This window comes from Alligator mississippiensis, chromosome 12, assembly GCF_030867095.1.
Source record: "Alligator mississippiensis isolate rAllMis1 chromosome 12, rAllMis1, whole genome shotgun sequence".
In the NCBI taxonomy this organism is placed as follows: Eukaryota; Metazoa; Chordata; order Crocodylia; family Alligatoridae; genus Alligator; species Alligator mississippiensis.
The window spans coordinates 65495635-65522835 of NC_081835.1; the positions used below are offsets into that span (position 1 = coordinate 65495635).

The following is a 27201-nucleotide window of genomic DNA, read 5'->3' on the forward strand; positions in this document are numbered from 1 at the left end:
ACATTCAGGCCTTATTTCCATAGACAAGTTTCTAGCGCAGGAAAAGCAACTGGACTGAAGTATATTCCTGGTACCTTTTCTGGTGCTGCATTAAAATGTGACCTGCCACGGAATAACTCGATCTACATCTTCGAAAATGACTGAAATGAGTTCCTATGGTTCCTAGTGGCTTGCTGCATGGTACTGCTGTCATGCTGCAAATGGCCAGACACATAGCTTTACCTTGATTTGGGGGAAGCGTGCATTATCTAAAGAAAAATATTTATACTCAACAGCATGTCCAGTGTAGAAAAATGAAGCGTTTTAGTTTTAAATCAAATTCACTCTACTCTACTTTCATTTTTAGAAATGACAACTAGAAACAAGAGCTGAACTTGCCAGAATAAAGCTTAATTCAAATGAGTCAGTTTGTGCTTTCCATTTGTGTTATCTTACCAAAAATAGAGCCATTTCAAATTAAATGCATTATTCATGTTTTTAAATTCTGAGTTTATGTCCATAATTTTTTTTCATATAGCTTTTTGCATATCTTCTCTGAACTGTCCCCCCCTGAGAACTATAATAAAATGAGCTGCTTCTGCAACTTCACAGCAGGTATTTTGATTTGATAGTAATCACAGTTTTCTCCACAATCTTTATAAAATTTATGCCCTGATCTTCTAACAAATAAGTAAAAGACTCAAATTGACTTCAATATGTATACATTTTTCTAACAATGCAAGCTAATTGTATATCTTTAATGGAGAAAAATGTTTATTCAAAAATCTACTGAATATACCAACTATTGAGTTCAAAGTAAAGGCACCACATGTGTCTAAATAAATATCAAGGAAGTGTCAGAGGTAAATGAGGAGAGACCAGGTGAAATGTGTGTGATGTGTTAATTGTATTCAAAAAATAATAATAGAGCAAGACAGAGAAGCCGAACTTCCAATTATCATAATGGTGTCTACTTCATAACACATTTTCAAACTTGAAAAGAGACATTTTAAACCATAGGAATTCTGAGCAGGATACCTCCAGCTGTGTTCTGCATAAATCTCACACACTGTACATACACAGTTTATTTAAATACCAAGTAAAGTTACGACTTACAAAATGCATATTTCAGTCACAATAGAATATCTGTCACTGGCAAAAGCTGCTCCTCATGGAATGAAAGGAACAGAAAACAATGAATTAAATTAGAAGCAGATAAGAAAAGAGGGAACCTTTTCATCTGATGTTTTACTAGACTAAAGCAGTTCTTTTTAAAGAACAATGCAGCTATCAGCCCTCTAAGGAGTTTACAATGCCATGCCCTAGAAAATAAAAAGTTGCAAGAATAGGCGCTCTTCAACATTAAGTCCAATTTTGCCTCTATGCCATTCTGGGTGTGACCCATAATTTATTCTTCGCCATTATGAAGGCCGTTGTTGAAAAAGAATCTCAGAAAAACAGCTGCTGGACTCTCATGCAAACAGCAAATCAGATGGGAAGGGAAAGACTTGGGCTGCTTCCCTTCAATTGTCTTCCAACTTCAACAGATTTAAAACATGGTGTTGGGTGTGCCATGAAACTTGGGTGGACGGGCCCCCGACTTCCAACAGAAGTCACGCAGCCATCTCGGAGACTGGACCCACACATGGTGATGTCAAGACTGGTGCAATGTCGAAGCATGGAAATACGACTCGGAGACATGCTGCACTCCACTGCATGTCGGGCACCAGCCACCAGCCTTGGTCGGGCAAAGCCTTTGAACTGAACAGATTATCTCATTATCTCAGGAAATGCCTCACCCTCTCCTTAACTCTAATACTTTTTTTGGACTCGCTTATACACTGCAGGCAATACTTATGGGATACAAGTAACAATTCCCCTAGTCAATTTTCAAATTATTGTCCTGCAATTTCACAAAATACCTCTTTTTTTTTTTTCTTCACTGTAACAAAGGTCTCAGCTTTATACCTCTGATTACATTATAGGCCTCCATGATGTCTGGTCTCTGAAGTCAACAGTCCCAAATTCTTCAGTCTCCTCTCATGAAATTGCACATCTCCTACCATTTTTCTTGTAGCATTATTTCTGCTCTGAATTTTTCAAGACAAGGTGGCCAGGATGAAAAGCAGCAGTCCAGATGAAGCGGTGTCATTTGTGCAATTCAAATTCCCTCCCCCCTTGCCTCTTCTTTTAAAAAAACAAGAACTTTTCTTTCCTATTCTGCGCAATGACAAATTTGTGGGGGTTTGCTTCTTTCTAGCAGATTAGAGGGGCATGATTTTCATAAGCTATGTCCATTTGCCCCAGACAGAGGCTGTTCATATAGTTGCATTATAATTCTTGTCATAGTTGCCGCTTCCATCCATCTACCTTGTACTGAAGTCCATCGGACTAATATAAATACTGGGATCACTCCTGGCATCTTATTAAAGGTAAACAACACTAACGACCCTGGGCTGCTCCTGCACAGCAGTTCACTTTAATGAGCATGTTTTCACCCCCAAAAGTTCAAAGCAAATGGCCTCTCGCTTTCTTGGTAAAATACGACACATAACTTATTCAGAGCTTGTGTTAAAAATGCATAATCGCTGATGTGCCTTACACAGAAGCAGAATTCAGCTGGTCATGTTTTTTATCCTGGGTGGTTGTTTACATGCTTTATTGTTATTTTCCAAGTCCCCTGCGCATTATTAGTTCAGCAAATGTCTTCAACTTTTCCTGCATGGCGGCCTTTGCACACTGCTTCACTGCTTGCTGAGGCTATATACTCTCAATTACAAGTAAAGGATCAGGGAGGGAATATGGAAAAAGCAGACTACAAGGACGTCAAAATGCACAAATAAAATAAAGGCTTGAAACAAGAAACAGAGGAACAACAAACACACATATAAAATAAAAGCGCAGAAATGAAGAAAAGCAGGTGAGGCAGTCACAGTAGAATAATTTGTTGGTTGAATATACAAATCCCTCCACAGTACAGCTGAAATGTTGTGGTGCTGCTCCTCACTGGTAATGGGGAGATTTAGAGGCTTTTGAATAAAGCTACTTTTATTTCTTCTCCACCAACGGAAGGTACACACGGTGACTCCCTCCACTCTGACGGCTAAACGCACGGCTTTTACTGAGGCTGCAAAATTACCGAGAAGACGGAACGTAGGACGCTTCACTTCTGCAGTCTCATGGGTTATGACAAACCGAGATAACACCGAACAGCAAAATGTCAGCGTGTAACAGGTTGTGTTCCTCGCAGCAGTCATCTCAGACTAGTCCTTCCTAGAAATAACGTTGGAGGCAAGTTACCTCGTTCTGATCTCTTACTCCTGGTAGTGCGCTGGGATGCAAAGCTCCGTCCACTGGGGATGGGCTCTGAACAAAGTACGTTCTTATTTACATACCACACTTCTCCATTTTCTTCACGCAAGTCAGAGATGAAATAAGTCCTATTGCAATTTCCAGTCCACCTCCCAAGGCAGGACTGCCCCTAGACAGTGGAGGAACTTGTGATTGATCAAACCTAGTTCTAAATCACAGGGCTTCCAGGGTGCCTTTTACACGCACACCATACAGTCATACTGGCCCTCTAAATACACTGTTCATTAATCTTGCTTCATGATCTTTTAGTCTGTTTTCTATCCATTTGACGCTGCTCTTAGCCAAAGCACTCTATAGGGCTATAAAAACGATATCTTTTCACCTGACATTTGAAATGCCACAAAGCAACTGCATTCAAAATGTAATCTGTGTTATAAATTAAAATAATATAATGCATATATATCCGTATTTATGTGCGTATTCAAAAATATACCTCCCTGCATAACATGAATTTATATCGGTACCAATGTACATCTAGTTAAACATATTTTACAGCTGAAGTACAATAAACAACTTGCTAGGAAAAATCAGCCATGTCTACAGATTTCAAAATAGCAGAAGCAAAGGCAGCACCTTCCAAATGTAGCAGGATGTACTGATTACTGAAATGAATAGAACTAAAACCGAGAGAAAATTCCCCAATAGTCGAAGAAGCTCTTCTAGGCACTGTTTTTGAATCTGTTCATTTGTTTCCTGAATATTTTCTTTAAATGTTCCAACTCAAATGAATCACAGGAATCTTCAAACTGAGTTTGCACAAACTGGATGTCGTCTTACATGGCATGAGTCATGGAAGGATCTTAATACTAGGGAAAAATTCTACCAGTCTCATTCTGGGGAGTACAGCAATTCTTTTCACCTTTTTTTGTGCATTCAAACAGGGTTTCCCCTGTCATCACCAACTTCCCCCTCCTCCTACCTGACAGTGAAGTCATACTGAATTTAGGGCATCCCAATCATTTACATGGCAGCAGACTGCTTAAACAGGCATTGGGAGTTCTCTGCTGGAATCAAGCAGGAAGAAATATTAAAGATGGTAGGGAGATAGTCCTTGTTAATGCATAACCATCAACACAAACCCATATGGGAATACGCAAGATTGTTAACTAACTATTTTCTTTTTAAAGATGTTCCCTTTACTCGTGTTTTTCCCCCACAGTATGATTGATCTCTCTAATGCAGGGTTTACACACACATAATACAAACAGTGGTGACCTCTTTTCATTGCCCTTTCCATTAATGGACAAACTATTTTATGCATTCAAAGCAGCCCTGACCCACCAAGAATCTGATGTAAAAGGGAAGGATAGGCACCATATGCAATGCACGCATTAAAAATTTATATTTGAAAAAAATAAATGGAAGTATCCACAAGGTGGTTGTGTAGGCAGCCATTGGGTAGGGAAGCAATTAGAGGGAGTTTGAAACAACTATTTACTGTTCTATTGAACTGCTTAAGAAACATCTCACCATGGCAACTGCAATACCACATAGTAGCTAAAGTAGCTGTGACATACAGAGCCTCATCAGGAAGAAGCACGCACCGGTATATAATGTGCACATTTTAGCATGCTCGTAAATATATTCCAACACAGTTGCCCTTTTGGCTGGTTTGTTTCTGTGCTGAGCTATCCATTGTTATTCCTCTTTGATTTTTGTCCCATTTAAGATCTCTTTGCTTCGGAAGCGTAAGTGAATAGCTACCGATGCCATTAAAGATTTAGAAAAAAAGGGACAGCTATAAATTGACTAAGATGTTGGTCTTATTTCCTGCCACACTGTTGCTGATCTAACATCTTTCTGAGCATGGACATACTGGCCTGTGTCTATTGCCCATAGTGGGTATCACCCAGGAATGCCAAAGATTCAACTGTCCCAAGTGCTGGACAAACAATGAAAATGTAACCCTGCCTTCCTAAATATGTTGCTTTGAACTTTTACTGTCAGGAGTAAAATGTACAGTTTGTCTGCGCAACTGTATTCTCAGAAAAATCAAAAATTTAAATCAAGTCATCTCCAAAGTTCAATGTGTGCTATCAACATTAAAGGATGTTCTCACTTCCATTTGTAACCGAAATCTGTAGCTAAAATTAATGGGTCTATGCTACAGACACTGCAAATAAAGCTCCATAAAACAAGTTCATGTAGATTTTAATGATGATGACTGGGAGAAACCTGCTGATAAGACTATATAATTTCTGTAACAGAATCAGAGACAATATTAACTATTTAGATCAGGAAGCAACTTCTGACAGCAAAAAGATTGGCAAAAGCAATTTGCAATGAAGACAAGATGTCCCATTAAATAAATGTGTTGGGAAATATTCCTCTGGGTGGAAACAGGAGGGCCAGCCACCTCCACTTCACACCATCTAAGAGCCTTTTGCAGCTTGAAGAACCAACGTGTGTGGGGGGAGAAAGGGGTGGTGAAGGTGGACCATATCCCAGACCAACTCTGTGGGAAATCTGCAGGAGCCCGATGCTGTCAACTTGGATCTTGGCCCCCATGTTGTGGAATCCCTTTAATAGGACTTTTAGCAGACAATAGACAGGAGAGGTGGAGATGCTGCCCAGAGGCTGGAGGGGAAGAAAACCCATTGCTACTAGTCTGCAGGGGCTTAATGCTTCCCACTGCGTCCTCTGAGATGCAAGGGTCCAAGCTGAAACCCATACTGAAGAAGCTGTTGGAAAGGACTCCAAGCTGCCCCTTGCCAGCCCACTCCAAGGGGCTTTCCATGGAAGACTGCAATCTAAATAACAGAGCACGGCTTTCCTTTGCCTTATCTGCTCGTGAACATCTGCAGGGGTAAAAAGCGATGGCTTCCCCACACACAGGAACAAGCCTAGGCCGCAGACAAGTCACACCAGGGCAAATTTACTCCTTTCATTACGCCCTACTACAGCTCCTTAAATCAACAGGAATTCCAATCCGTGGTTCAAAGAAGGAGCTATCTTACCAAGACTAATCGCTTGTCGAATAATTTAATAAAGGATAGTGGGAGACTCTTTCAAAACACTTAGTCTCGACCAAGATCTTTCAGGAATGTCTTCACAATGCTGCAGCAAAGCGAACTCTTCTCACAGGCAGAAAACAGTGAGGAGGGGCAAAATGGGAAACACCTTCATTTTGTGATACATCCCTTATAGGAGTCATCATCCCCTCTTTTCCTTCGTGTGTTTTTGTACTGAAATGAGACAATGACAAAACCACAAGCTGAAAAGGCTTAACAAATCTTGTTTCCTACATGCTTAAATTCATGCAACTGTTAGTAAGGAAAAAGGTACTAAAAATGATTGTGTCTATAGAAGTCAAAGTTGTGCTATATTAAAATAAATGCCATTATTGATTTTTTTCAAAAAATGTTTAAAATATTTATCTCCTTTCTCCTCTTTCTTATACTGAAGCTTTCAACTAACAAGCCCTTTGCACAGTAAAGATACAGCAGTAATGTCAGCAAAGTCAAGTCAGCTGGCAAGAGGACCACGCTCAGGAAGCGCAGTATTTAGAGATGCAAGACAACAGGGGAGTTGAAAATACCTGCGTTGCAAAGCGGGACGTGTCCGAGGATTTTTTCCCCACATGTCAGTTCTTAAATACGTACTTGACAGAAACAGAGTAAGTGGAGCACATTTGGAACTTATTGCTGAGATCTAATTAGGTCTTTGCTCCCAACTAGCGAATGAAAAGAAATGCATTTCCATTACTGAGGTAAAACTCTCTCCCTTCCCCCCACGTGTGTGCGCATACACACTCACACACACTACATAATTCAGTAAAAGTCATTTGAACACTGGATAATATATATCAGAGGCATTTTCTATTGTTTATTTTATTCCATTTTTGTGAATCTAATTATTTTCATACCAAATGTTGAAGTATTAAAGTTATAATAATGACACTGATATTCACTGCACCTGGCAAATAATATTTGTCCACTATCTTTAAGAAATATTGTAGGTGGTTTAAAAATAAACCTGAACATAATCTTTCCTGTCAAGCCTCATAAATTACCAATTAACTTCATCAAGAAAAGCGCATGATGTGTGTGGAAGTGGAAAGGTGCATTTGCTTCTGTCCACTGAGATTTTCGTATTTACTTTCAGCTGGATATATCTGGAGAGGATTTAAGCTAAATTCAACCCCAAATCAATTCAGAAATGTTAAGTTACTCTTAACTGAACCAGTTACACAACAAATGATTGCTCATGCCAATAAAGCACTGTAAGATCAAATAATCAACAACGAGGACACAAAGGAAACTAATTAAAGCTTCATTAAAGATATTTACTTGTTATAATTCATTCCCAATGAATTCAAGTTTGCACTGATATCTATTCAGAATTCTTAATTTAAAACAGCAAGGGTTACACTGACATTTTTACTATATCATAAAAGTATTGTGTCTTAAAATTAATCAGCAGTATTATGCAGCTTTACAATCACTATATGGATAAATGATAAGTGGCATAAATTATCATACTGTTTCGATAAAACTATTTCCTATACATTTTTCCTTTGAAAAACTGACTCCCCTCTAGGTTTTGAACAAAACTGAAAGCAGCATCACCTCGTACACATCCCTAGCACTTTAATACCCATTGGGTGAGGCTAGTTCAAAATTGGGAAAAATACTATAGTTTTACTGATGCTGCAGACATCTAATATAATAAAAGCCTTAGTCTGTCTGTAACGCTTTATTTGCACTCCGATTGGTTGTCTCAGCAAATAATCACAATGTTGACTGAAACAAGCAAGCCGAGTGCTCCAAGAGTGGTCTGGACAGGGGGCGGCACCGCAGTGGAGCACCACCATGAAAGTGGGGACAGAGCCGGGGGGTACCCGCTCCTAGCCCTGCTCCCTGGAGGGAGCAGTGATGGAGTGGATGGAGGATGGCGGGGGGAGGCAAGGCCAGTGCTGCTGGCCTCACCTCCCTTCCCCTCCCCCCGGCCCTGCTCCCTGGAGGCGGCAGTAGCACAGGGTGCTGCCCGAGGGGGACAGAGGGGACAGTGGGGCAAGCTTTCCCCCTGCCTGCTCCTGGGAGGTGGCAGCGACACGGGGTGGTGGCGCTCTGCCCCCCCCCTTCGTTTCTGGCGGGCAATTGGCTAGCCACAACATAATGCTTTTAAGAGGTCTACAAAAAAGGGACATGTATTATTGGCAATGCAGTGCCAGAGTCAAGATTTTGATTCCAAAAAACTCTCAACAAATAAAATAGCAACGTATTAAGGAAATATTTGACTCAGCCTTTTTTAGCTTCCTTTCAACTTCAAAAATGTGTAAGCTATGGGTACCCTGAAACCATTTTCTTTCTCTGCACCACTACAATCATTCTGTTTTCAAACCTGTTTTTATTTGGGAACAGTATTATTCTTGCCAAGTTATCAGCAATGTTCCCAATGGGCAGGACAAGAATTAGATTGAAACAAGGGAAACACTCTGATCGGTTTGGGAAAGAAAGGCCCATCAGGGAGGGCAGACGGGTGAAGGATTTGATTAGTCAGACCTTATGAAAACAATGCAAGCCAATGAAGAGAAGGAATATAGTCCTCAACTCCTTAACAACAGGATAATGATGTTAATCATTTCACACCCTCAAGGAGGGTGTCACAAATTAGAGACAACATGCTATAGGCTGGCATATACTGAAGGCACCTACAGATGTTACAAGAGAGTACTGAAGAGGGTTGCTTTCTAACAAGCAGCACTGTGTTCAGGGTGCTCCCAATCCTTCAAACATCAGGATTAAACAGATTTTGTAAATGAGAGAAAAGACTGGAATTAAGCAACACGGTAAGAAACAATGAAGCTTTTTGCCAAGAACAAAGTTCATCACCTTGACAACTGGATTACTAAATTTGTACTGAAGCAGCCAGACCCTCAAAAAAGGGGCACCATCAAGATCTGGACCTCATTCAGTGCACACTAGACAGCTTCAGCTCCACCATCACTGAGCCTGACAAAAAAGCCCACTTAGGAGTTTGGCTCCCTAGCACGATGCAGCACTATGCAAAGTCACCTAAGGACTTCAGGTACTGGGAGGCAGTACAGCCACACAAACAACAAACCCTGTTTTCAAGCAGGGCTAAATCAGGCCGGCCAGCGTGCCATGCTAATGCAGCCAAGCCATACCGCTTCAAGTATCCCAGGCTGCTTAGGTATTGCTACACACTACCCCATGAAAGTATACCCCAAATCTTCCTGTTGTGTTTCACATACCTCCTCATATGAAGCCTACATAGCATTGTGAGACTCCAAAATCTAATGGGTGTGATTGCATAGGGTACCAAATACAAGGAGCAAAGGTTAAAGAGGACACTCATCTTCAGAGAAAGGGTTACTTACAATTAGATTTCAAAGGCTTCTCAGGATTTGAAAGCCAAGCCTTTTTCAAATTATCCATGAAAGATATTAGGTACCACCGGAGAAAACTGGGCCACAGAAACTTTCAACTCATGATACATTAATGCCAATGAAATGCAGTTGGTAGGACCCAAGATGTAGAAGGTGAATACTCGCTCAGATTACTAATGAGGATTTATGAAACAAGACACCGATAAAGCCAGGTCTTGCATCAACTAGAAAAGGCTCCACTTAACGCACTGAACTCTGATGGAAGAGGTCAGGGGAGAGTTGCCAAATTTCTGGAGAAGATATTATGGACAAAGGAAAACACATCAAAGGTACTTCTCCATGCGAGATCGTCAGCTGCTACCATCACCTTCCAGGGAGGAAGACACTGAAACGTGACAGGCTAGGACACGTGATGGAATTAATTGCATGGGAAAGAAATGAAATTCCTGTCCCCATGGAAATGGGAGATACAGTGATGCCAACCCTCCGAAAAGACAGCATGTTGGAGTCTGATTTCTCAGGTAAACCGCTCTGCCTTTAATAAACACTTACCTGTGGGGAAGCCTAACTATAGTAGCAATATTCATTGAAAAACTTCATATATTTCATTGCACTATGCCCCAAGTATTATTCCTTTTCACAGATTTTATCTAATGAGTTTCTCTCTCTCACAGGGGTTATTAGACATGTTTCTTAATAAAAATGTGCTTGTTGACTAAATAGGAGAAAGAAAACGGGCGAGATGCTACCTCTAACCACTAGGTGTCAGCCTAAGAAAGAGCATAGTTAACATTTTTGATGAGGTAAATTTAAAAATCTTAACTTTGTCATGTTTTTAATGTATACATGTGATGTACAACATACATGTAGCTTTAAATATTCTAATTACACATTTATTTCTATTGCAAATGACCCAGTTTTGACTTGCAGGTTTAAGAGATGCACGTGAACTCATCTGCTCTTAAGAGACAAAGGCTTAAAATATAGAAATTTAAAACAACAATCATACCGTTCACAAAAGGCAGGCTTAATTAAAAGCCATAGGTAACATATGTAAAGCTACACACCTGCCTCTATACAGCCAAGTAAGCATGTCGCCTCCTGTATACCTTACTGTATTTAACAGAAGTGTGTTGAGCCGTATATACATACCATATGTGACAGAAATTCTTCCGTGGTTTTATGATTCTACTTTGAACAGTTACAGAAACGGGTAAATGCATCAGTAATTTTGCTACATCTTATGCTTAAATTTAGAGTTGCAATTTCTTCAATCTAAAACACTTTTTTAAATTAAAAGTTCTATATTACGAAAAAAAAGCATGCAAGACAACAATAACCAAGTGGCAGCCAAAGCCTATACAGTATGTAACCGTGCAGTCTTTGGGCGGAGGATTTCACATACATTTAACTGTAACATTCGGCCATCTGATGCAAGACAATTCTGGCCCCCAAAGAAGCTGAATGAAATAAGCCAACAACCTACCAGCACAATTCTACTTTGTTTGCCCCCCCACATTTTTTACCACCTCATGTACCAATTTATGCCACTCAATTTTCTTATGAGATTAACACCACCAAGCAGTAAAAGCAGTTCTTCCTATGCAATTATTTTCTTAATTAGCACTCACTATTAGCCATACATTGCAATTTTGTAAGAGATGGGCTCTCCAACGACTCCAGATGTGATAAGCTACATCATGTCCAATACTGCCTAGACACAGGCTGACGTGCTGAAGGGTGCAGTAATATGGGAAAAGGCCATATTTAAAGGACAACGAGGTTGAAGCATCTGAAATATTTCTCATTCTCTTATCAGGCCTCTTCCTTGAAACTGCTCTTCCCATTTGCTTTTAAACGCATCAAAATAATTTGATTTCAAACTGTTAAATTAGTGACAGATTTAAAAATCAAGTAAGATGTTTTAAAGTTAAGCCTCTCATTACCCAGCTCTGCCATAAGAGTTCTCCCAGGTGGAGGCTTTTTCCCAGTCCCCAAGCCTCTCCTGGACTACAGCTGAAGACACTTCCATAGCACATCACAAAAAGCTGAACTCCACCCTTGCATCTTCTGCGTATGCTCTAAAAACAGGCATCTGCATGCAACATTCCCAACCCAAGGTATCAATCAGTTTGCAATTTGACTGTAAGTTCAGCTGGGAACTACCTTCTTCTTTCTGGTATTCACTACAGACAAAATAAGGGGCTGTTCTTAAGTCCCACTGAAACACAGGGGGCTCAACATGTATTCAGTATGGAACCCCCACCTTCTTCCCTGCTTGCTTCATTTAAAGGAAGGACATGGGATACGGGCCTTCAGCATTGTTTAGACTCCCCGGCAGATGAAACAACGTCCAGCGAGCCAGGACACGGCCTGACAAGCGTGAGGTTTAAACGCAGCACTTGGTCATCCCAGTGAAAAACGTTCTAGTAGGAAAAACTGCCTTGTATGCCATATTTGCTACAGCATGAGGAATGGTACTAAGTTTAAGTTAAGGTAGGATGGGATTTAGGAAGATAAGCCCCATCTTTCACTATTCCCTGATCCCACAGATAAGACTGAATTATCCCTAAAATTTGGTTTATGATTGCTTGACCAGCGGGAACTTCTCAATGATGGGAGTGATGCACAAACTGAATGTGCGGGGTTGTTTTAATTGAGAGAAGAATTTTTGTGGGCGATATCTTTTATTGGACACATTATATGGCAGGGAAATGAGTTGTTTTGGTTTTTCTTACTTATTCAGACCAGTTCTCCCTAGAAGGGGGAACAGGCATTTCAAGGTGCTTGTCATTTCAACTGATTTTCATTTCTCATGTGCAAAATCCGGCCTTCATAATGCCAGGTGTTATTCCCCAGAAAACCTATCTGAAATTGTATTTTGCTTTATAAAAACTCCAACCTTAACTAGTTAATCCTTCACACACATCCAGGGACAGTGTACACCAATACTCCTAGAGTTGCCTGGCAACTAGTGGGAGGAGTGTCAGAGAGCAAGAAGGGGCTAAATGAATGAAGAGAAGTCGGTGTGCGTCTGACATGGATAAAGGAGGCTTACAGCCAGGCTGCCTTGCTGCTTTCAGTTTTGTTATTTATGTGGATGGGAATTAAAGTAGCTCCCGTTAGTCCATATTAGGTACATTGGAAGTATAGCATTCACACCCAGTATTTTTTATTTTTTTTTTTAACCAGCTAGGCACACGCAGAGATCAAATACATTTATATTTCTATGCATATCATATGCACATCTGCACTACGAGGACCAGAGAAAAGGACTCAGACCTGCTGAATTAAACAGTGGTACCTTAGAACAGTGACTAGTTGGAACGATGCTTTCTGGAAGACGGTGATGGACTACTGAAATCTTTTGCCAAGCTACTTCCTTCCCATCAGATTTACAGATCCACACATCTCCACAACATGCAAAAATATTAAATTCTGTGTATTTTCTGACTCTTGCCTAGTGTATGAGTTCACCACATTATCTCCCCTGCTCCATTTGGCATGAGCCAATATGGCTAGAAGCATTTTCTGTGTGCTCAGAGAAGTCTAACCAGCAGATTGAGTAATGTGGGACCCATCCTTGACACAGGAATGGTCATACTGGCTCATATCTGAGGCCCCTTCATCCCACCGCTCTGTCTCTGGCAGTGACCAGCATCAGCTGTTTCAGAAGGTGCAAGAACTGGGACAATCGATCCCCCACATTTCATCCTGGTCCCCAACAGAGAGAGATTTAAATGCAGTCCAATATTTCTATCATCAGTAGTTACAACCCCAGCTATTTTATTGCTATGCGTATAAATGTGCAACTGTTTTGAATAGTATTACTTTCTTAGTCTTGATAATTTGCTGTAGCAGTTGGCTTCACAGTTGATTATACACAGTGTGAAAAGATTTCTTTTCATTTGTTTTGAATTTACAACTTTTACAAATTTCAGCAAATGCCCTCATGTTTTGTGTCGTGAAAGAGAAAAGAGGAGCCCTTGTTCTACTTTCTCATGTCCCCCAGGACAAAGAATTTCAGTCTTTCTTCAGAAGAGTTTTTCTAGGCCCTTGTTCATTCTTGTTGCTCCTGGCTGAACACCCTCAACGGCCACATCATTTATTTCCTTTGAGATGCAGTAACAAGGCAGATTCTAGACGGAGCCAAACTCTGGGTACGTATAATGACAGTGTAATGGTCTTTTCACTACTTACTGGCCCACTCCTTTGATAGCTGAACATTAACTTTTTGCCCACTTCTCCCCAATTTCATGTTTACAGCTATGTTACAAACTCGCGTCCTACTCACAGGTTCAATCTTCAGTGCGTTTCTGTAGCTCCCGAAGAAAGAAGCCTGGGACTTTAGGAATGCTCTTGCCACACCATCCCCCGTAGTTGTGGAGACTTTCTTTAGCCTGCTCTTCAGCGTAGAAACCTGAAAATACACAACAGGTCGGGTCATCCTTGTAGCACAAACACAGAGTACACCACACCGGGAACCAACTCGAAAGGTTTCACGAGGTATCACAGCAGTAGTGAAGTAGAATGGCAGACTACAAACCTGAAGCCTCTAGTCTTAAGGCAATGGCATTTCCAGCGATCGGCTTTGCCCGCCTAATTGATAATCAAGTTCTGCTGAAAGCCTGCAGCAAGAGTTTTAAAGCCTACCTTACTATCACCTTTTTTAAATCAGAGATTAATGCAGTGTTTTGTGTTCTTTAGAGGTGGCTAAGAAGTTGCATGTTATCCCCGTTTGCAGTCCATCAAATTTCAATACTTAGTTGCAGTAGCCAAACCACAGGAAAGTAAAAGCCTAAGCAATTATTTCAGTCCTGGAAGTTGCCCTGTGGAAGACTAGTAATTAGTCTCTCCTAAGATGAGAGAGACACAGAAAGAGATGGGCTGGTGAAGATAAAAATGTTCTTTAAGGCCTACCGCGACTGTACCTTGTCCCATGTACACGCGTTACTGGGCTGCATCTTCAGCTTGCTTCACTGCAGCTTTTACAACAATCTCTGTGCTCTTTGCTAAAATGTTATTTTGCAATTCCCTCAAGGAGAAGTCCCTAGTAACCATCAACAAGTATCCCTGGGCCTTCTATCACCGCTAAGGAAACTCAGCTTTTTCCAGTAGTGCAAACGTATTTTTGTCACAAAAGAGCATCTGCCTTGACTCCAACATTTCAAGTATAAGGAAACGGGTAAGAGAAACTGCACAGGTGATATTAAAGCTAAAATGAAAGATTAAGCAAGCACAATGCTTGAGACTGAAAGGAATTAAGACTGTAAGTAATGGCCCCATGACTGATGAAATACTTTACAAGATGCATCATTCCTGATATTCTGGCCATGCCTGATAATACTGTATCCTGTCGTTTAGATGTTCTTTTATTCAACATAATATTATCAGCACAGCCTCATTTCAGCCTAGGGTAAACCGATAACTACAAGGATATGAAGCAATATTTGAGAAGCAGGTCTTCAGTTGATCATATTAAAACAAGAAAACATAACCAGACTCAGAAGCTGGGTATACCTCTCTCTGGACTCTGAATATTTGACTCATACACATTTTTTTCCATTTGTTCTTTACAGTTCTTTCAGTCCTAATCATAGCTAATTTCTGCCCATGGAAATGAAACCCAACAAATACTTTACATGTGGTTAGGAAACACTTAAGTACCAGGCAAATTTTGCATAATCAGGCCATCAATCTTCATTTGAAAGAATGCTAAGCCATTTAGGGAACAAATCTGGCATGTCTGAAGAATGCCAATCACAACAGGGTCTCAATCCTGATAGAATAAAGCAAGTATAAAAGGAAAATTGTGAGGACATCTAGACAAATGCAGTGTTCACGTGTGCTAAATGTATTTTTGAAGCATGAGCTGCAAATCTAAAATGCAATGTTTTTATTCATATGAAAGGAAAACCTACACCCCCACCCAAAAAAAAGAAGAAAAAAAGAAAAAGGTATCTCACAATGACAATGGTGACATTTCCATCCTTTGAAATGGTCGATATCAACTGAGGTTCTTTTCTTGCTGCTTCTCAAAGGATCTAAACCACCTGTGCATCAGATTATTCCTCACTTAACCTTCACTGCCCTTTCTCTTTCATACTGGAGGTGTTTAATTACCTCAGATTCACAGAGCTGCACTTCAGGTGAACATAGTCCTAATGGTCTCATTACCATTTACACAAAGAAATACCCACTGATTGTAACTGAGCAAATATCAACTGCACACCCTCTTACACAGGCAAATTTAAAAACTACCCAAGCATTCAGGTTACCTGAATATTCTTTGGTCTTCTATATACTCCAAGGGCTGCAGTTCTGAAGAATTACCCATTACTGTTTTCTGTACTTCACAATTTCTCTTCTACATATAAATAGGTTGTGACTTAGTTTGATGTGCTTCCTTTTTAGCGTTTGCAGCCTGGTAGCTTCTAAAGTAAGGTTGTGTATCTGCGTGCTATTGTTAGTGACAGCATTTTTGCTTCTCAAACACAGGCAAGGGAAATGAGATAAAAAGACCCTTTCACAGATTAATGTTTAACGTGCTGCGCCTGTGCTGCAATGGCTGCAACCCAATCTTTAACAAATAGTTTTGTCAGCAACAATTTTGGGGTGTTGGAGACAGAGAGCCAGGACAAGTTAAGGCTTGAAAGAGTCACAGAAGGAAAACTAGTGCAAGGAGAGCAAAGATGTGAGCAGTAGAGTCTAGACACTAGTCTCTCTACTCAGGCACCTAAGGAGTGCTCATACAGCTAAGCATCCAAGTGCAATTCTGTTCCACCTTGCTCCAGTTCCAGAAGAACCGTTCATGCGTTTGCTTTCGTCCAGCTTAGCCTTAAGGATAAGTCACAGGAACAAAGGAGAAGCATGACTCTCACGTGTGCAAGGCTGTGTGTACGCTTGTTCTCTCTCATTATCGTTTTTATAATACGAGAGATATGTGTATGCACACTCACGTATACACACACACATGCATGCATGTGCATAAAGCATTCTAGACAAGCAGACAAAAGATCATCATTATAAAATTAACTTAAGATGTTTTAGGGACCCACATATGGTGGAACAGGATTGCACTTAGATGCCTAAGAGGGAGAACAGGATGCAGCCCTGTATCCATGTATCCCCAAGGGTCTTAACAGGCAACACATTTACATGGGTGTACTTTACATCTGCTCTGCAAATTAACATAAATTGCACTGGGATCTGGGGTGGACACAGCAGCAGCTATTGCTGGGGTGGCTGCCTGCACTGTAACGGGAATGGGTGCTGTTACAAACCTTTGTCACTACATGCTAGGGGAACAGGTAACAGCCCATTTATCTTGAGCGAACAAGCACCCCAGAGTGAAACGCAGACAGACACCTACCTTGCCATAATTTACACTGGTGCACTTTTACCCTCCACTCCTTCAGTAACTAAGCGTGCACATGTGTGCAAGGGAGGGGGGGGGCGGACGACATGTGTAGGCACATGGGCACACACACACAACAATAATTTTATTATGGTTACATTTTCTGTACATCTCATCATAATACAAGAGCTTTCGAGCGCACACACCCAGCAAAATTCTGAGCGTCTCCTGTGTTTGCTGGCTCCTTCATAAGCACACATATAGCTGTTTTTCACTGTTTAACGTCTACATGGTAAGCAGTAACTTTTCCCGTTTTGTGCAATTTAACTGTACTATTTAAGCAGCATCAACTCACCGTTCCTTTTTCTGTCCGTCTTTAAACCTAGAAGGTAACCCCATATTTGCTGCTACATGCTACAAAGGCTGCAGGAAATGTTCCCCATCCTACTGCACTGTATCTACTCGTGCTAAATGAGGAAATAAATCTGTTTTTGGTTTCTGATAAAATTAAAGATACTTCCAGTTTTATTTTTTTACTTCAACTTTACTGCAGCATGGAGTGCTTCTGTCATAAAAAGATTGACGTTATTGCTACGTACCATGAAATGGAGAATTAAGGACGTGTCCAGCATTGTTTTTAAATCCAAAAGCCGTAGTTTTTGTCAATGAGCCATGCATTAATGAGCCTCAGAGCACATACTAACATGATAGACCATAGCAGTTTCAGTGGAAGGCCTGTTGTGTCCATAATCCATGGCTCATTTCCTTTCACTGAAGCCATAATGTCCCTGAAGGAGCTCCTTTATTCTCAATGGCACAAGTGTAATAGTTCCAATAAAATCTGAAGTTTGAACTAGACACAAGTGGTATTATTGTTTTTACTTCGTCTTTAGCTTATCCGTGGCCCAAAGGCCCAGTAAGCACTGATCTTTTGAATTTTCTGGCTTTTGCATTCTACACACAACTTTAAAAATAGGTTAACTTTTAATTGATGCATCCCTTGAACAAAATTTTGCACTGCAGCTAAATCTCTGAATCAATCTGGAAAGTTGTAAGAGTGATTTTCTATTAGCCTCTACTTGGAGAAAGATGAGCTTGGTGCTAAAGTCTGGGAATGGCAGTCAGAAGACCCGAGTTTTATTTCTGGCTTCCTGACAGGCTTCTAATGTGGCCTAAGGCAAAGACAGAGAGGTTATGACTTCAGTTTCCCCATTTATTATAGAATTACAATAATGATGCATCTCACTCAGGCATTGTGCTAATTTTAGCATTTCTAAAGCACTCTGAGATCCCCCAAAAAAGCATTTAAGTATTTATTCCTCAATAAATTAACAAAAAAAATATTAAACAATTCTCATGCAGTATGCACAAACATCAAGGGAGCTCTGCTTCTTCCTTAAAATTAAAATGATCCTGGCACTACCAAGTCTTCACATTATATATTCACACATTCACTCATCTCAATCAAGTTCTCCATAATCACCACTTTTCACACTTTCTGATGTACAATATTGTAGCTTAAATGACAAAGCATTTAAATAATGCATTTAGAGAGACTGATGAGTGAATACAAGTAAAGCAGCTCCTGTGTTCTCTCTGGAATAAATTAATACCTCAAACAAAGTAGGCTACGCAAACTGAACTGCAATTGTTATCCTGCCTTAAGAGACTGTAAAGCCTTTTTTTTTTTTTTTTTTTTTTTTTTTTTTAAAGCAAGATTGTGACCGCTCAATATGAAGATTATTTCTAACCAAACAGGCACATATACATACAGACTATCCTAGGAGTGTTTTTAAAGAAGATTTTTATACTTCTGGCAGTTCAGGTTTAAAGGTCAGATTTAAACTATCACCATGTTTCAAAATGCAATCTGTGCAATGCAGCATAATGAAATGGTTCAGTAAAGGTGCTAGTGGAAATTCTTTTAATTAGGTCCAAGGCTTTTCAGTTGTCAACATGAATAAAGCAAGAAACATTCTATTGCAAACACAGTATAAGAAAATAAAAGTGGAAGTTACCTTTCAAAAATGGATTTGCAATTGAGAAGCAGAAATATTTCCAGGCTCCCTCAAAAATGCATTTAATTTCCCACACAGTGAAAGAACAGCAAACCAGAGGCTCTCCTAATTGGGGTAACTCGCTAACGAATGGGACCCTAGCACCATGCAAAAATAAGCTACGGGGGCAGCAAAATATAATCGGAGGCCAACTGCAAGTACTCAGTTACACAAAACACAAGTCAAAGCCACTTGGTGCTATATACCATACATTAGTCACCAGAAATCAATGGCTTTGATCTAATAAAAGCTGAGTACAGAGATTAACTTTTATATGTTTATTCCTCATCATCTGATGCTCTGGCATCTACATTTTGGCTTCGGCTTCAAGATTAGCCTATTTGGAAGGATTTGACAATAAATCTATAGGGCCCGTACCAAATACACACAAGCAGAAAAAATTACTGCTCTCTCCTCCCTCCCCCTTGTAGTACACAGAAAAGGGAAGGAGGAAACTTGCCAGTAGCAGATGCAACCGAAAGGTAAACTGCAGTTCTAAGTGAAGCTCCTTTCTTATTACCGCCAAGCGAAAAAGGAGTCCTGCTGCCCAAGTGCTCTCTGTCATGGCTATGCCATCAGCAACACGCAAGCGTAACCAACGGAAGGCAAGGCAGGAGCAGATCCCAGCATTTCAACTACCTGCCTACTAATGTAGCCATTTGCAACTTATTTGTAAGAGACCTGAGCTGGGCGATTCAAGAAGTTCGAGTGCTAGGAGGTATCTGTAACAGGAGGGACAGCAGGGTTGCCGTGCTAGCCCTTGCCGCCTCCTCTACTGTGCCAAGCTTTGGACTTGCACCCTCCTATTCTCGCCCGCCACGACTGTGATGATATGTGTTTTTATAGGGAGGCTACGTCTCCTCCACTTGGCCACAGTTCTCCTGCGTATCTAAGCCTTGCGGGCCTTCTCTGTATGCCACCCTTCTCACGAGGGCCTTCTCCATACTGCTGCCCTTCTCGCTGGGGCTCTCCGCGCCCGCACTGGGGCCCCTCCGTACTGCTGCCCCTCTCCTGGGGTTCTCCGGGCCCACGCTGGGGCCTCTCCATAATGCTGCCCCCTCTCACGGGCTCTGCTTTGGAGCTGGGGTCTGTACCCCCGAACTCCGTGCCCTCGCTGGGGCTGGGGTCCTCACTCTACCACGAGTCCCCTATGAGGCCTCCTCCATCCCCTTATAGCCTCACCCAAACCACCGGTTTTAACAAACAGCAAACACAAATTTGAGCCTCCTGGCTACAACTTCAGCCAAAGCCACCTGGCAGTAACGACATTGCTCGGACATCTTGGAGCTGCTCCCCTTTACCCTGCTAGCGGTACCTGCAGCCAGGCTTCTCCTCGTATCATTGCTCCAGGAGCATCTCTCTCTCTGCCTGCTGGCAGGGAGCTCCTTCTGCCTTGGCTGCCGGTAGGGAACGGCCTCAGCTCCCCCCTCCCTCATACGAGCCAGGCCTCGCCCCTTACAGCCAACTGACCGCTGGCAGGTGTGGGTCGTTTGCTGCCTCCCGGTGCCCTGGCAGCCCGCACCTGAGGAGCCTTCCGGGCTCTCTCAGGAGCAGGCACCGTAGCGTCCTGCTGCAGTACCGTCCAGTCAAGCCAGCGTGAAGCGCCATGTTCAGTGTCTAATCCAATTCTGCTGGGCCAGGCTCGGGGGGTTATCCAGCCCCTCTGGCATGCACCTTCAGCAGAAAGATATTTCATCACGTTCGTTTTCACTCCGATACCAGGAGCGACTAACTTGCCCTGGGCCCTTAAAAGACAACATCTTGGGTAGCAATGTCACTACCTGAAACCCAAGCACGATTCACAGCCCAAGTCTAGGAAAGTCACAGCACTTTTAAAAATAGCAATAATAAAAAAGATCCCTTAAATGTAACAAAAAGGGCTGTTCAGAGAAACAAGCACACTATGAACGTTTTCTATGGCATCAATTGCCTGCCGGTGAATGCATGAAAGTAAATGTTACTCATCACTGCTGACTGTAAATGGATTTAATTCAGCAAAGTAAATTTTGTGTATATTCAGGAGCTAATGAAGTGCTCAGTGTTTACATTAGCGAGCAATACTGAGAGCACGGTTTGTCTTAACAACCATTCATGACTGTGCCACTATTACAGACATTTTCAGTGCCTCAGCTAACGTAGCCTGACTCAACCCTCAGCAGATCACAAACGCATCCATGTAGAGCAAGTCCAGCGGAAATGCAGACTTGCCAGATTCTCCCCATCTTCCTTTCCTTTCCCCCACCCCGGAAGAAACTGTGTATAATAGATCAGCTTCACAGTTCCCCTGCTGCGATGAACAACTTGATCCACTTACAGTTCCAAACACATGATGCATGAAAGAACTGACAGAAATTCAATTCTTGCAAAGAAAAGCAGCTGCTCTCTAGTGGTCAAAGCCAAATATTAAACAGTTTTAAAGGAAAGGAAAAGACCTAGAGGAGAACCCTTCATTATCTAGGTAACTAAAATAATGAAGCAAGGAGGAATACAAATGAGGAATAAGACAGAAACATTGATTCCAAACATTAATTCCAAACATTAATTACACAAAGCAAAATGATTCAAGTTAAGTCTTTGTTACAACAAATATTAATCCCAGCTGTGTTTATATAGCAGTTGTGAAAAAAAATACACCATGTACACGATTTGTGAGCCATGCCAGTTAATTGAATTTGCTGGCAGCACTTCCCCTGCAATGCTCCAAACATCCTCTAAGATAAAATGTAGCTTTTAAATAGACCTGCAGAAAACTGAATCAAGAAATTTAAACTAATAAAACACAACTCTTTACTGTTATAAAAGTGAAGTAAAAGTAAATAATGAAAGGAAGGAAGTCCCTTAAAATTTATGACATTCCAAAGCTTGAAGTTTTGGGTTTATTGGTGAAGTCTCTTCTGATGTTCTACAGCACTCCTGCAATAGCTCCTTTAACGAGGCCCCATAAAATCTAATATAATACTTGATTGTTGACAAATCATATACGTGTTTGAGGCCCAGGACTCACTGTATCCAGACCTTTCTTACATAATTCTATAAAATTTACAAGTCTGTCATTTCCAGGATTGTGGATAATGGCAGGAGTGATGATCAGCTGACAGATTTGGGTGAAAAGAGGGAAATCAGAAGGAAGAATTATTTAAAAAACAACAAAAAAAACAAACAAACACACACTGCAGCACTGAAGTAAAAGTTATGAACAGAAAGGCTGCCAAAAAGCCAGGGAGTTTTGCATCAAGATGGACCTTCCATGCATAACTCGCTGCTCCCTGCCTACATGCTGCGGCGCACATAACTACACGCAGTGAACTGACCCATGCCGCAGGCCCCTGAGCGGCGAAAGGACGTTGCAGTGGGAGGCAGTGTGTACGCACGAATTCCCACGGCAGCAAATGGGAAGCTTGCAAATGTCTAACTACTGCCAGAAGGGCGTAGCCACTTTCCAACAAGCAAACGCTCTTTCCAAGCCATGGTAGCTGGAAATCATTGTCCTTATGCAAACTATGAAAACGCAAACTAACTTATATTAATCCATGATGATGCGCTGGACTTTTCCCAGCAAAGGAATGGAAACACTTCAAGGGCAGAGGTGAAGGAAGTGTGTCACTTCATATTTGGCAAGTCTAGAAGTTTGCACGTGTTTCTCTCTGGTAACGCTCCATGATCTGCAAGGCTGCAGGCAAGGAATCCTGCAGGGCAAGGACAGATGTTTTCAGTTACGCTTCCGTTTCCTTCTACAGAGCAACTTTAAAGTGATTCAGGCAATCAGTGTCCTGAACTCCACCCCTCCAGCTCTGCTTCATGGATACAGACCATGATCAAAGCCATTCCCAATCTCTTGACTAGTGGTGGCTCCTGTGAAATGGGTTCTGGGGTTAGTCCCAGTCCTAACAGACAACCACATCAGAGACCGACACCTCTGTAACTAGTTGGCAGTCACAAAAGGAAGCTCCTGGGAGTGAAATGAATATGGAGGGAGAATGCTAGTGATCTCTTCCACATAGCTCTCAAGAGGAATGCCTAAAGTACACCGCTGATCTGTGGAGTTGGGCACTGGCTGACCTTCCGCAGGCTCCTTCAGTCCTTGAGAAACACACTCGTTGGGACAGCTGTGTCATGTTCACGCAGCAGATGTGCATGGTCCGTACACTGCACCAGAACTACAAACCTATTAAGTATCTGGACAAAGCTGCCAACTCGATGCTCATCTCGTGTCAAGACTTCAAGCCATGCTTCTTTATAGTCCCCAGAGTGTCATGGCTTGAAGTCTCACTATTTCAGTACTAAGAAAATAAAAAAATCAGGCATTTGCCATGTAGGGAGTTATCCATTTAGCCTAGATAAAAGATCTTCATCGTAGTATATAATTTAAAGGCTTACCACAACAGCCAGACTAGTTAACACATTTGTATTTTAAATCTGAGGATCTAAGCCGGTAGAAGGAGTCCTTTAGGTGACATGCATGTGCTGGAAGAGAAGGTATCCAGAAGTAGGGCATTTATTCATCATCAAGCAGCAGAGTGCACTTAGATACTCATAGAGTTGGTCCTGCTATAAAAATGAAATCATGCTTGCCCTCTTACAAAAGTTAGTGCCAGGCCATGGTCAGCCTGCAGCAAAATCACAGCAGAAAACCAATTTCACCTGCTGCAAAGAATGTGCCCCTCCACCATGAATGAGGACAGAGCAAGATGTTACAACATCACGGAAGCCAGACAACCGGGCAAGCATGATGGTGGTCCTCTATCTGCATGTCTGCAAGCTTTTTAAATAGGCAGAAGCACCTCACAAAATCCAGGATTCTCCCGTGGCTGAAGCACAAAGGTGCTCCCTTTCCATTTCCAGTTTGAAGAAGTTTAACAATAGGCTCCAGGCAGGTACCATGGAAAAAGAGCCCTCAACGTGGCAAACTCCTACTTATCTGTGAACTGCACCATTGGCCTGCTCTGTGGTCACTAAGCAATGACAATTATGCTCCAAACAGGTGCGTGACAAGACAACGGATAGCAGAGCATTCTCTTATTGCAGGTAATATTCAAGAGCCACAAAAAGAAAATCTATACTTGAGTTTCTTCCCTCAACCCACAAAAGAGGCAGCTTGTTTTAATTTCCCTGCATATCAATTTCATATTCAACTGTACATTGAGGCAGGATTTTAATTAGGCCTTCAAATGAAGGGCCCTTTACTTTTATAGATCCTTGTAGTCAACTCAATATCTAAGCATGGGTAGCAAGAATAATTCGGATTTTTCCATCTGCTCTAAAATAGACGCAGGCTGACCTAGAGATGGCTTCTAGTGCACTTTCTCTACACACTTTACCAATTCTATCTTCTCTCAGCTTCATTAGTGAAGAATACTCCAGGAACGGGTGGTGTCAATACAGTGTAATGCAAATTGGACACATATGTGGCTCTAAGGGGGAAATTAGAGCATCATTCAAGAATTTATACAAGAACACCGATTTTAAAAATATTTTTAAAATATTTGTAAATATAGTGAATATTTGAGAATTACTGAAGCACCAAAACTGCACAAGACATGAGCAACAGTTCAGAATTATATGCACAAACCAGTCTGAACAATCAAGTGGGCAGCCTGGCTCCACAATGAAGGATACTAAAGAAAATATAGGGCAAGTAGTAAAATGTGAAGCACAAACTGGAAGAAACATCGGAGAAAACTCCATTTGCTATTAGGCCTCTCTTCCTCTTTTACAATGTGCAAAACAGCATCTTGTTTGTCCTTCCCAGGGGCCTCATGTCCCCCAAAAATCTGTTTTAATTTATTTTTTGCTTTATTTCACAGGACACACGCCTTTTGCACAAGTTCTCTCTTCTTCAGGCAAGACTTTGTAATCTTCAGAGATCTTGGAAACTAGTAAATGAGCTGGAGATTCGGAGCAAAGCCGAGGCAGGCATTCCCAACCCGATTCATCAATCTTGCTTCCCTTTCACTTCTGGGCTACACAAAAAGCAGCCCAAGCTTGCAGGATCCAGATGTTCACCTGAGTTCCAGGCCCTTCAGAAATGGTCAAACACTCTTCAGAAACAGCAGAAGAATAAAGGAAGCATTTCACCTAGTGCGCAGGGCTTTGGCACAGCCAGTGACACTTGTTAGGAAATAAATAGGTTAAAAACAAACAAGCAAGCAAGCAAAGTGTTTGCAAACAGCTGCTTTATACATACATACATACCACATCATTGGGAAGACTCTGAAGATCATCAAAAGGGGTTTCCAGTGTGTTGGTGTCCACATTAAGAATCACAACATCTTCCAGGACCATATTTCTAACATTCTAGAAAATAGAAAAGTCAGTAAAAGGGGTGGGGTGGGGTCAAATCTGATCTGTAAAGACATGTCACAACACACAGCATCCTTGCGCCATGCTATTTCCCACATACATTTAAAGAAGCTAGTGGTTTCTCTCTCTGCCCCACCATTTATTGTGCTTTCCCTCTTTATAAAAATAATTTCTCAAGATGAAAGGCTCAATCTGCAGAAGGATGTGTCTTACCACATTGTATACTGCAATTGCCGGAGAAGTCGCAGAGCCCCTGCTTTAGATCATGCAAGCAAAAGACACTTCAAGCACCACCAACACATATCTTACTCCATGCACTCCTGTTTCTAAGCACAAGTGTCAGCTCCACTGAGACTCAAAAAAAATCAGTAAATCTTAACAGAGTCTACACTGAGTTTAGACAGAAGAGTAGGGTAGCTCTTTTAGTTACAAAACTGGTGTTTAGGCTAAGGCAGGATCTGGCTTTGCCCTTCCATCTCAACCACTGCTGTATTCACAGATAAGGTGAACTTGAGTAGAACCGTAAATACTAGGGCTAAAGTTGAGGGAGAGGAAAGCTAAACTCTTTCCTTAATTCTCAGAGTAGGAATATCCCAGCTGTCCAAACTTCTAGCATCATTAGCAAATACAAGTGAAATGAAGTCTGAAGACTCGTGAGATTTCCAGACCACCATAGATACTACACAGAACACAGATTTCAGAGACACTGACCTCACGAGCATGCGTGGGATCCTCCCACCGCTCCGAATAACCAGCCTTCTTTATGTAGCAAGTTACTGAGAGCAAACTGCTCCTCCACTCTTTTGCCAGTCTCTGTATGGCAAACCGTTCGATGTAATGGTCTAACTCACATTTTGCCAAGTCTGTTTTCCAAGGAAGTGGGAAGTGAGCATGCTACAAAACTAAGAGCTGTTTGGGGATTCTCTCATAGCTAGAAGATTTGAAACTTTGAGGAAAAGTATTAGGTTTTCGCTTCGAAGACTGATCTAGAAGGGAAGCAAGCTGTATGGGTTATGGAGTCAAGCTAAAAACTCCAGGTTGTCTGGGCCAAATAGGACGAACAAAAGGACTCCCTCCTTGTTCCTTCTGAATTGCTTTCAGTAAAAAGGAACGGGGGAAACAAACACAGGAGAGAACCACCACAAAAGGAAAAGGGAGAACAAGAGGAATGTTTTTCCTGGAACAAAAAAATCTTTTCATGTTTCTGTTTCTACAAAGGGCAAAAAACCTCTACAGAGTAAGCCCCACTGCACATGCCCTCCTCTCGACGGAAAGTTGGAATAAGTCTGACACAGTTCCCACTCCCCGAGTGAAAGCCCTGTCTGCTAATCTAGTCTGAGTGTTTATGTTTCTTACAATGGCGCAAGGATGCATAATAGAAGAAAGGCATGGCCTCTTTGGGAAAATAATAGCCATTGGTACCTTGGGCCACTTAAGTACCTGGGGGCACCCTGTGGTCCAAACCCAGAGGAGAGAAGGATGCCAGATCCCGTTTCCTCTCAAGCAACATTAACTGAACTGCCGGTGGCCCCAAGAATTGAATTGAAGTATTTGCTCCTAACCACTTTTTCCACACAACGTGGGAGTTGTGTCCACCTATTGCTTTTAGATTCAGTTATTGGTGCCAAAGTACCATATTTATCTATTCATACAGTGGAGCTTTACTCTGATCTTGTTTTTCCATCTGTGGTTTACCACCAGACACAGAAACAAGGGACTGGTCCAAGCAGGTCCACTGAGATAATTCAGACAGCTGAATCTCCACTGTAATCTCACCCCAAAAT

The 27201-nt window shown here is 41.6% G+C and overlaps 1 protein-coding gene and 1 long non-coding RNA gene across 8 annotated transcripts in view; both read right to left on the bottom strand.

Moving 5' to 3' along the window:
- DENND1A (DENN domain containing 1A) overlaps nucleotides 1-27201 on the bottom strand; it is a 287266-nt gene that overhangs the window by 80517 nt on the left and 179548 nt on the right. For all 7 annotated transcript variants that reach the window (XM_059715740.1, XM_059715737.1, XM_059715734.1 and 4 more), the window contains 2 exons: nucleotides 25310-25411; nucleotides 13998-14123 (listed from right to left, as the gene is read on the bottom strand). In XM_059715740.1, coding sequence (XP_059571723.1) covers nucleotides 13998-14123; nucleotides 25310-25411 — 228 coding nt within the window. The remainder of the gene's footprint in view (nucleotides 1-13997; nucleotides 14124-25309; nucleotides 25412-27201) is intronic.
- On the bottom strand, nucleotides 868-13991 carry LOC109286542 (uncharacterized). Its single transcript, XR_002094612.2, has 2 exons — nucleotides 6890-13991; nucleotides 868-6536 (listed from the first exon to the last, which is right to left on the bottom strand). It is a non-coding gene; the product is annotated as an uncharacterized LOC109286542 (long non-coding RNA).